Source organism: Juglans regia, chromosome 2 (genome assembly GCF_001411555.2).
Source record: "Juglans regia cultivar Chandler chromosome 2, Walnut 2.0, whole genome shotgun sequence".
In the NCBI taxonomy this organism is placed as follows: Eukaryota; Viridiplantae; Streptophyta; class Magnoliopsida; order Fagales; family Juglandaceae; genus Juglans; species Juglans regia.
The window spans coordinates 10224435-10237032 of record NC_049902.1 but is presented as its reverse complement, the minus strand read 5'-3'; the positions used below and the strand labels follow the sequence as shown (position 1 = coordinate 10237032).

At 31.3% G+C, this 12598-nt stretch overlaps 1 protein-coding gene and 1 pseudogene across 1 annotated transcript; both read right to left on the bottom strand.

Moving 5' to 3' along the window:
- Positions 1-868: 868 nt before the first annotated feature.
- Positions 869-5097, bottom strand: LOC109000232 (annotated as a pseudogene).
- A 210-nt stretch (positions 5098-5307) lies between these two features.
- LOC118347731 lies at positions 5308-6187 on the bottom strand. Its single transcript, XM_035687889.1, has one exon. It carries the CDS (start codon positions 6169-6171, stop codon positions 5329-5331), a length of 843 nt encoding a protein of 280 aa, XP_035543782.1. The 5' UTR covers positions 6172-6187; the 3' UTR covers positions 5308-5328.
- Positions 6188-12598: the final 6411 nt, after the last annotated feature.

Here is a 12598-nt window from a genome sequence, read left to right as displayed (position 1 = left end):
GGACAGCGGGGGACAAATGGATTGCATGGCCAATTCGCCCCTCGGCACCCGAATGGAGGGCCCCACCATTGGGTGCGGAGCCGAATCCCGGGGGGAAGTCCCGCTCTCCACCCATGTCAGGGGCAGGGCGCGGGAAAGGGGGCACCCCCGATCGGGAAGGTACGGGAAGCATCCCTACCATGTTTTTCTGTATAAAACACAATTCTATAAAATTTTGGTGGATCAACCAGGATACTTAAGGAGCAAATGACGAAAAAACAAATATTTTTTATTTTTTGGAACTCGAATTACTCAAATAAATCTGTGAACCCGCAAGTTAATCCAACACAACTCAATTGTTAATAAGGTGAAGTTAGAATCGATCCAAATGGATCCGAACCTGTTTATACTCAATCTTAATCATATATTTTACATTTTGGATTAGCGGATCATATTGAAAGCTGACAACCTTAGTATGAGAGTAACTGTAACATTTAGAGCAAAGCTTTTTGAGAATGAACTTATTAATTGGACAGTGGAATGCAATCAAAGAAATTGATATAGTTTGAGGTGTAAATTGTTCATACTGTTATTCGAGGCAATTCGAAAATGAATGTGAGTTTGAGTTCCCTCAAATGTCTTCTCATTTAAGGTTAAAATATTTTATAATTTGAGAACCAATATAATAAAAATATATATGATAATATAATTAAATTTAGCTAGTTTTAGGCGAAGATATATATGAAAGCATCATAACAAATTTGTGAACTAGGACCAAGATTATCTCCATATTCAATAAATTAACAAAAGATGACTGAATCGTTTGAATATTACTACCTGAAAACATTTTTCTACTAACATTCATTTCATAATTCAAAGCATATATGAGTAAAGAGAATAAATAAGAAAACTACTATAGGAATAAGCAGAGTTATCAAATACCACACCAACATTCATTATTATTACATAGAAATATGAAACATCTAATTTGAGTTTATATCAAAGATGAGAAGACCTGCCAGCTTCCTTGACTAGGGATGATAGAATTATGTTCTTGATTGAGGGATTCTACAATTGAGTACTACTGGACTGACTTGATTCATTTGAATGCGTTGATAAGCAATCTTGATTTGGAATCTCCACGTTATGCTCAATTTGTTGCTCTGGTAATGAAAATAAAGGCTTAGGAGGTAGTTGCAAGGATCCAACTTCCCCTTCAAGCATTTCTACCACTTTGTTCATTGAAGGACGATCACTAGGCTTCATCTGTATACACCATAAAGCAACTATGATCATCAACTTGCCGATTTCCTCTTCCTCCTTTGTGGCATATTCCTCCATTTCTATATCATTTCCATCATGCAATTGGTCGTAGACCCATGTGGGAAAGTAGATTTGGCTCGAATGTTCTGCATATGCATTCAAATTCTTTCTTCTACCTGCCATTTCCATCAATAACATTCCAAAACTATAGACATCAGCTTTGTATGAGATGCCTCCAATATTTTTATAGAAAAACTCGGGAGCCATGTATCCAAACGTTCCTCTTGCAGCAGTCAAAGAAACAATGCTATCATCTATTGGATATGATTTTGCTAAACCAAAGTCAGAAAGCTTGGGATGAAGATTCTCGTCAAGAAGAATGTTGTGAGGCTTTATATCAAAATGCAAAATCCGTATGTCACAACCTCGATGTAGGTATTCGATCCCACGAGCCACCCCTAGAGCAATTTCATGCATTTTCTTGTAGCTTATGAGGATACTTCCTTCTTTCATAAAAATATGGTCATTCAGAGACCCTTTAGACATGAACTCATATACAAGAGCACGCTTTGATCCTTCAACACAAAAACCAATGAGTTGCACTACATTAACATGATGAATTCTTCCAATGGTTGCAACCTCATTGATAAAGTCTTTGCCCATTAGCTTTGCTCTTAGTTAATATCTTTATTGCCACAAGTCGGCCACTTCGAAGTGTTCCTTTAAATACAGTTCCATAACCTCCTTCACCTAGTTTGTCCTTGAAATTCTTGCTCATCTTCCTAATTTGTGGGTATGAATATCTTATCGGCGCGAGATTGTTGTGACTTTGTAGAAAGTCTTCAATAGCATCATACATTGACAAATGCCTCCTTCGCCATTTATAGATCAAGAATGCAACCACAATTGGAGTCCCTATTACCAGTTTTGCTCCAAGGTATAGCCCTATGGAGAAACAACACCACACGAAAGAATCGGTTACATTTTTCAAATAATCTCCTCTTCCATAATAGATAGACTAACTATCAATTTTTTTTTTTACATCTTTATTTGATTTGATTTTTTTGTATTTCCTATTTTATATTTGAACTCTTTTTATTTTAGAAAGAAAATAAAAATAGAGTTCAAAATATAATATTGATTTATAAATAATAGTTATTTCTCAAAACAAATAGATTGTTCATGCACTATTATAAAAGTTCCTCTGTTTTTTCCCTTGATACATTTACAACTCAGAGTACTTGTCTTTCTAAATTCAGGCTAGTAATTAAACAAGGCTTATTTTTTTATTTTAATCATATTCAATTAAATGTCATTAAAATAATCTTATTTTTTCATGGTCCACTGTCTAAAATATCTTCTAAAATATTTTTTGCTATTAGGTATAGTCCTATATATATAATATGGAGAAAGCTCACCAAGCTATACTAAAAGAAAACTAATAGGTTATAGCTCAGTTATTAGTCTTTGGAGATACAACCTAGTAATTAAGAACAAGTATTCATGCTTTACAGTCTAAATAACAATATACTAAAACCAGGAAAAAAAATGAAGAAGATCAAAGCCAAAGGGGATCGAGATCTTGATAGTTTCTTACCCAGATAGCAAACCAGTAGAATCCACTTTATGGGTGCAGCAGCTACAAGAAATATATATAAAAACATAATAATGAATCAACTTTACGGGTGCAGCAACTACAAGAAATATATATAAAAACATAATAATGAATCAACAAGGTGACTTAAATAGTTTTCAGAGTACGTACAACAATAATTTATATAAACCTCCTGACTTTTATGTCTAAATCCCTTGCTATATGTGAAATCGTCATTTGTTTAAAAAACTTAAACTGATAAAAATAGGTAGATTTTATTATTTATTTTATATCTTAGCACTCACCCTCAATAGATAGTCCAACACTTGAAATATTTAATTAAATATTCCCAGACCTATAGATATCTACAAGACTACTATAAAATCTAACCCTATCCAAATTATTCAAATCCTACCCTCAACACTTGAGTCATGTGAAGCAAAGCATGGATATTTGATGAAATTTCAACATATAGAAAAAATCATGTTAGCCTACAATAATATTGAGACTTTCAACATTTTCGACTTGATCAAGGCTTGAAAATGAGTGTTTGAAGTATGTCATTGTGCAATTCTGCCCTTTGATATTGCAAACAACTTTTCTGAAAGTTGAACTCACCTTGCGATGTCCAATCATGGTGGTAATGTACTGCTGCAAATAGGGCGTCAGGTAACTTTCCTCGTGCTTTGACAACAAAAGAATACGGTTAAGGAACTTAGAATTATCTAAAACTCTGCATTTTCTTAATTGAAAATATAGTTATAGTACTGTAAAAAAAGTAAACTTTTAATGTAATTATGAAAAGTAAAAAAAGAAAACTTTTAATGTTCCTAATTAAGGATATTGTATGCTCATTAATAGTATTGTATGGTTTTTTAATTTGCATGATCTCTAGAGTTCTCTATAAATAGGGACAAGCTTGAATCGATCTAATTAGTTTGAGTAGGGATTAATTAACTTTCATATGATCATGACAAAGGAATCTCTCCCGGCCCTGATCTTCTATTATCACAATAATGACATTCGTATTTGCTCGCTCTTGTATTATATATTAATTCTTTCCCTAGAAACTAAAATTATAGCATTTATCAATGACTTCCAATATCACAACATTCAATTCAATTATTCTTTAGGCCGGTTGAACACTATGATTATTCTTCAGGATCACCCCTTTGATTATGAATGTGAAAATATTAAAATAATCGAAGGAGGGAGTAGATAAATTCTTACTTAGGACGTACAATGCTACCCCAAGTCCGTACATAACACCTACGTGCGTACAATATAACCAAGAAAAATCATTAATGAATAGAAACATGAGGTGATTAAAATAATTAGAGTATGTCAATTAATAAACAACTTTGCTTTCTAGTCATCATGTTTAGAAAGAAATTAGAGACAACTCTATAAAGGCCCAAAGGTTCTGATTTCGATTCAATGCCATACTCATAATTGGGCTTTAGCAAACTTCTATTCAAAGCCACATGATTAGTGTGACTGAGAATTAATAAAAAACTTTAGGACAGAGAGGAATATTTCTTAACATTTTAATATTCCTCTGATTATGTGAACATCAAAGCATAATACGGAGTCTCACCATTAAACTAGTTCATCTATCTCATTTGCCATTCTATCATGTATACCTATTCTTCAAACAACTTAATTTTGAGATAGGAGTCTCACCATTGTATACCTCCTCAAGTCTTTCGAAGAATCCTAGTATTAATCCGACCACCAAAACAAAACCAATATAAAATTAGAAATCGAAGAATTCCAAGAATGAAAGAAATAGTCGAGATGTACAAGATCTCGATCGACTATACCAAAGTGTTGCATATTTTTCACGCATGCATTCTTCTGCGTGCGTATGTACCTTGATCTGTAGTCCTGTTCCAGCATTGAATTTTACTCGCGTACTCATCGAGGTAGCAACCGTCGCAATATTCACAATAAACTCGGAACCAATAAAGCCTAAAACCATATAACAATTCGTTGTGGATCTTTTCGCAGGAAGGAGCTGCTTCTGTATATCCATCGGATATTAGGGATATTAGCTCTAGTCGGCAAGATTCCTCCACCATCTCTGGATTTATATTTTCTTGATATGTAACATATCTATGCATCTGGGACGATGATGAAGAGTACTTGGAAGAATATACTTCGTTCTTAGAGCAATTAGTTGGAATGTTCAAATAAGAGTACTTTGAATTAATCACTTGCTTTTCACAGCTCAAGAAAGCCATAGTTCTATAACTTCCCCATAGTAGGTAATAATATGGATCCCCATCACTAAAATTATAAGAGGTTAGAAAATAAGGAGGGATAGAGGAGAAATTAGCCCTCTGAATACCCGAGTCTACTACTCGGATTGTGTAGTCACTGTAGTTGATTTCCTGCACATAGTACTTTCCACCATATAAGTATAAGACAGTAATGTTGTTCTCACATGACAGCTTATACCTTTGGTCGCCGCAGTTTGGTGGATCCTCAATTTACATGCTTGGTCCGGCGTCGCATTTACAATAAACTTGGAACCAATAAAGCATAAAACCATATAACAATTCGTTGTGGATCTCTTCGCAGGAAGGAGCTGCTTTTTTATATCGATGGGCTGCTTCTGTATATCCATCGGCTTCCAACGATATTAGGGATATTATATCTAGTCGGCAAGATTCCTCCACCTCCTCTGGTAATGGAGTGAGATCATATGCAACATATCTATGCATCTGGGAAGATGATGAAGAGTACTTGGAAGAATATACTCCCTTCTCAGAGCAATTAGTTGGAATGTTCAAATCACTGTACTCTGAATTAATCACTTGCTTTTCACAGCTCAAGAAAGCTATACTAATCGTTCGTGCGTAATAAATTGAATCCACCTTATTAAAATAATAGGTTCCTTCTGGGTAAGAATATGGATCCACATAACTAAAATTATAATCGGTTAGAAAATAACGAGGGATAGAGGAGAAATTAGCCCTCTGAATACCCGAGTCTACTACTCGGATTGTGTAGTCACTGTAATTGATTTCCCGAACATAGTACTTTCCACCATATAAGTATAAGACAGCAATGTTGTTCTCACAAGACAGCTTATACCTTTGGTCGCCGCAGTTTGGTGGATCCTCCATTAATCGAAATGGATAGCTTATGTTTTGGATACTGCCACAGGAAGAAGGAGAACAAGTACCGTTTCCTGCCTCGGTAAGATGAATATCCTTAACACTGCAAGTTTGATGAAATAGCAAAAGAACGAAAAGGGTTGTCAATACTGCAGGGAAGCTCATGATTCCTCTTGCCATTGAGAGAGAGAGCATATTGACTGAATGAATCATTGAATATAAATGAGTATGGAAAATGGCAGTCTGTATGACTATTAAAATATTTATACTAACCTTTTTATTTATATATATATATATTTTTTTATTTTATTTTTATTTCTTTAATAATTAAGATAGTATCTAATGAATTTATATATTTTTTTTTAATGATTATGAATATTTAAAAATTAAAAAACAAAATTATTTATATTAATGTGTATAAGATGAGAAGAAATAAAAATTAAATAAAATATTATTAGAATATATTTTTTTAATATTATTTTTGTTTAAAATTTTAAAAAAATTGAATTATTTATTTTATTTTATTTGAAAATTAAAAAAAATTAAATTATTAAATTATTAAAAAATTATGTCAAATTGAAGAAGGCTTTATATATACACATGACATTTGGTAGGCACCTAAGAGTGAGTTAAAATAATGGATAATTAAGCATGTAAATTGACTTGCGATTGTGGCAACCCAATTAAGGCAAATAAATAAATATCTTTGGGTATTAGAAAAATAATATCTTTGTGCCAACTAAATATCTTTATTAAATGTATTTGCGAGGAAATTACCCGTAGCTTGTTCCAAGTCAAGGCCACCGAGAGAGACTCTTCACTGGACCCCATATCTCGCACTTCTTTCTCTTCATCTTTTAAAAAAGATAAATTAACATCACTTTATGATTAAATATCACAATTAATTAATATAATTTCTCTTCAAAATAAATTCAAGATGCCCTCTTTTCAAAACTTTTCATACCCAAATATACCATTTACACTAGATCAATTTCCGGGAACACGCAGTGGATAGCACTGACTCTGAGTATCAGCATTTTTAAAAAAAAATTGATAATCCGCGGTAGAAGAGCTAGAAGGCGTGTACTGTGGTTTAAAAAAGATTTAAAAAAAAAAAAGAATGACAAAATATCATTATCCTCTTCGGTCTTTTACAACAAATTATTGACTAGACTTCGAATGGTCCTTTTATTTATTTATTTATTTTTTATATAATATACATTACTGATCAGAGAAGATCAGAAATGGTGATCTCGTATTCCTTCTTCTTGTAATTGAAATTGATAGTGATTGTTCGAGAAAAAACATGTTATAATTCCAAGAGTTAAATATTTAATCAAATTAATATCTAATAATTCTAGAACTTTTGGATTAATAGTTTGGTTTTTAACAAAATCCAAATTCTCCCAAATGGTCAATACATTTATAATAATTTTTAGAATGATCTACGTCTTTCCCCACCCCAGTACATATTCCCCTTTCTGACACTAACAAACTAACATATTACTAAATTGACCTTATAGATACAATAGAAATACAAATGCTAAAACACTGCGTTTAAGACACAAGTACTTAAAAACACAACTAGACTTTCCCGTTTGAGATGATCTACACGAGATCATCCTCTAACCTGCCAATACACCGTATTCATTTAATCCTGCACGACACCATTTCATCTTCAACAGTTCACTTCAACTACTCATTTTAGCCTCTGCATATCTTTGAACTCCATCCCGTTAGATTCCTAACATGGACCACCACGTAGGAGGCAAAAATGTGTGTGAAGAATTACATTGTGGAGGCAGCGGCCCAGCCATCCGATTTCCTTTCCGGCTTAAAGACATGAGACATCTTGACCATTGTGGCTTTCCTGGATTTACTCTTTCTTGCACTTATAACTTGTAAAGTATCACACGAGATACCAACACCAACCCAGAACTCATAACAAGAAAATAATGGAAACAAGAAAGTGATCAAGGAAAGAGATAAAAGAAACCAAGAATCCACTTTATTGATTCTTGAATAAGATTTTCGAGGTGCCTCAAACCTCCATACACTTCCAGTAAGAGTGTTCATCCAGATTCCGGTCCAGGTATTCGAATTTCAAATCAGAGTCAAGTTTCGGCCCGAGTATACCTGGATTATGACCCGGTCCGGAGCCAAATTCGGGTTCCGGTCTTCAAACTGGGTTTTTCTTATTTTCTTTTTAAAAATAAAGGCCTATAGTTTTAAATTTTTTTCAACAAAAAAAAATAATGTTGAAAAGCTTTAAAACAATTATTGCCTTTTGATCTAAATGTATCTTCAAAAAATTCAATAATTTTCATTGGTATGCAGGTTCTCCTAATTAAGTTAATCTAAAAGTTCATGATTATTCCTCTTGCCATTGAGAGAGAGAGAGAGAGAGAGTACCCAAGCCTAAGAACGGATGATGTAAAGGGGTAAATTAAAAATGGACTTGGTGAAGGAAGAAGTTGTTGACCTCAACAATATTTATCTGGTCATGCTCCAAGCGTACAAATTTTGCACACATCTTTTGAAAAGTATCTCAAAAAGTGTGAAAGAAGTTTTTTTTAACAGATTTGCATAGTAGATTTAGTAGAGTGATATTGTTGAGGATAATAATATATTTTTTATTATTTTATAGTGTATTTAAAATTTTTATTTTTTTATTATTTTTTAAAATATTTTTTTAATATTCTTAATCATTAAAAAAATTTAAAAAATATAATTTTATTAATAGTTATTTTTTTAATTATTAAATAAAAAATAATTATCAAATTACTCGGTTGTAATAAATAAATATCTTTTTTGATAAATGCGTTTACAACCTACCGGCAGCTACCAATTTATCGTACAGATGCATCCCGCAGTCTTGCGATTAATAGCGTATGACACTAGATCAATTTCCGGGAACACGCAGCTGATAATGTATTTTGTCTGTTCTGATTTTTCCTCTTAAAAATAATTCGGATTGATTTGAAAATTCAATTATCTCAATCCATCATTATAATTTTTTTAAATTTTAATATAAAATATAATAAATAATTTAATTTTTTTAAATTTTAAAATAATAATAATATTTTCATAATATTTTATTAGTTCAACTCAACTCAATTTAATTTAATATCTAAACGCATCCTTAATTTTATGAGTTTCCTTAATTTTATGAGTTTCCTTCTCAAAATTATCTCGAATATCTTATTTTATTTATTATTAATAGTTAAAAAGTTATTATTGATGAAGTTATGTAATTTTTTTTAATTTTTACATTCTACCTTCATATACAAGAGATCCAAGATGTCACCCATAATTTTTATGGAGCTAAAAATTCTTTTAGAAAACAAAATGTTAAAGACAACGCACCAGCACATTTAGGGCAGGTTTGGGGCAAAAATAAAACACAAAATTCTCATCTCATCTCATCTCATCATTACACCTTTTTCAAATCTCCATATAAAATATAATAAACAATTCAACTTTTTCAAATCCCAATACACTTTTTTCAAATTCTAAAACAATAATAATATTAAAACTTAATATTTTAAACTTCAAAACAAAATATAAAATTCTCATCTCACCCCCCAAACCTACCCTTAGAAGTTAGTGATCAGAAAAAAGTAATATATGCCCAGAAAAATGTATATCTTACAAAATAAAAAGTTTAAATTTAGGTCCTCAGTGGTTTGTATACATACCTTGGGCTAGGAAATCATTCTGGACATCACCATCATAGTTCTTGCATGCCCATACATAACCTCCTTCACTCTTGAGAGCATAAGCCACCATATCATCAATGAATTGGTGCTCGTACCTTGTAATTCAATGGTACAAGTAAATAAAATGGTCATCTGCATATCAAATAATTTTATAAATAATATTTTTTAATTATTAAATAAATAAATAATTATCAAATTACTCGATTTCAATAAATGAATAAATATCTTTTTTGATAAATACGTTTACAACTTGATCCAAGTCAAGCTCAGGGAGACTAGCCCAACCTACCGGCAGCTATCACTTTAAATGCATGCCCCAGTCTTGCAATTAATGCCTTAGCTTCGTTGGATTTGTATACTAATCTTATCCAAATACTCAGAGGACTAGGGAGTGCTAAGACATACACGTCTACATCGCCTTTAAGGGACTTCTCTCACAACCACATATCTCACTTTTCAATTACCAAATTACTCGGTTTAAATAAATAAATAAATATCTTCTCTCTTTTTTTTTTTAAATGTGTCTACAACTTGTTCCAAGTCAAGCCCACCGAGGAAGACTAGCCCAACCTACTGGCAGCTACCCATTTATCGTACAAATGCATCCCCCAGTCTTGCAATTAATGCCTTAGACTCTTAGGCGTTGTTTGTTTTCCAAAAACATCTCATCTCATCTCATCTCATCTCATCTCACCTCATCATTATAATTTTTCCAAATCTCCATACAAAATAAAATAAACAATTCAACTTTTTCAAATCTCAAAACAACAATAATATTAAAAAATATATTTTAACAATATTTTATTCAATTTTTTAACTTTAATCTCAACTCATCTCATCTCATCTCATCTCATCTCTGAAAACAAACGGGTTAGTTGAGTTTTTAACAAAACCTAAATCCTCCCAAACATCAATACATTTGTAATAATTTTTAGAATCATCTACGTCTTTCCCCATCCTAGTACATATTCTTTTTGACACTAACAAACTAACAAGCATATTACTAAACTGATCCTACAGATACAATAGAAATATAAATACTAAAATACTACATTTAAGACACAAGTACTTAAAAACACAACTAGACTTTCCCGTTTGAGATTTGCACGATGTCGTCCTCCAACTTGCCAATACGTTGTATTCCTTCGATCCTGCACGACACTATTTCATCTTCAACAGTTCACTTCAAATGTTCGTTTTAGTCTCTGCATATCTTCAAACTCCACCCCATCAAGTTCTTAACATGGACCACCATGTAGGAGGCAAAAATGTGTGTGAAGAATTACATTGTGGAGGCAGCGGCCCAGCCATCCGATTTCCTTTCCGGCTTAAAGACATGAGACATCTTGACCACTGTGGCTTTCGTGGATTTACTCTTTCCTACACTTATAAGCTATCACATGAGATACCAACACCAACCCATAACTCAGAGCAAGAAAAGATTGGAAACAAGAAAGTGATCAAGAAAAGAGGGAGAGAAACTAAGAAGCCACTTTATTGATTCTTGAATAAGGTTTTCAAGGAGCCTCAAACCTCCATATACTTTCAGTATGAGTATTCATCTGAATTACGACTCGGGTACCCAGGTATACCCGGGTTTCAAACCCAAGCAGGGTTTTAGTCTGGGTATACCTGAATTATGACCCGATCCGGAACTAAATCAGGATTATGATCTTCAACCTGAGTTTTTTTTTTTATTATTTTTTTTAAATAAAGGCAAAAAAATAATGCTGAAAACAATATTGAAAAGCATATTTTATATTTAAAACAATTATTGCCATTTTATCTAAATGCATCTTAAAAAAAATTCAATAATTTTCATGTAAAATACATGCAATAATGAAATTCACTACATATTAAATTAAATTACATTACAAAACACAAAATTATAATACATGAAAATTACAAAATGCTTCAATTAAAAGTTTGCAACTGTCATCTATATAGCTACCTTTGTGTATTTAAAGTGTTTACTAATTATATATGCGCGTCATAAGAAACTGGAGAATCTAAAAAAATAAAATGATTTCTAGAGCGTTACCATTGGGTTGGTTATTTTACTTTTTAAATTTTGATTAATATGTAATTTTTTTACTTTTAATTAATCATTTAAAATTTAAAATTTACATTAGATTAATCATCACATTCTCTATAATAATAAAATATTATTATTATTTATTTTTTTAATTAATTTTTATTTTTTAATTACTTGTTTATTTTATTTTCATAATCTTCAATAAACTTTAACAATCATATTCATTTTCATTTTCACAATCCAAAAATTTATAATATAATAATCTCATATATATAAATAGTAAAATCTTATATGTAAATAAAAATCTCATATCTATAATATAATAATCTTAAAAAATATTTTTAGATGTTCTATTGCTCTTTTCATATTTGAAAAAAAAGAATGAATTTATTATAATTTATCTTTTAGATGAAAATAATTTAGTTAATTCAATATAAAATAAATATAGATGATATTTATTAAATTTAATAATAAAAAGATATTTAACTAATTCAATATCAATACTCTTACAGATTTGCAGAGTGGTTTTAGTAGGAGTGATATTGGAGAGGATAATAATATTTTTTTATTATTTTATAGTGCATTTGAAATTTTTATTTTTTTAAAATATTTTTAATGTTTTTAATGGTTAAAAGGAATTAAAAAAATCTAATTTTATTAATAATATTTTTCTAATTATTAAATAAAGAAATAATTATCAAATTACTCGATTTCAATAAATAAATAAATATCGTTTTTGATAAATACGCAACTTTATCCAAGTCAAGCTCAGGGAGACTAGCCCAACCTACCCGTAGCTACCAATTTAAATGCATGCCCCAGTCTTGCAATTAATGCCTTGGCCTCATTGGATTTGTATACTAATCTTATCCAAACGCTGGGGAGT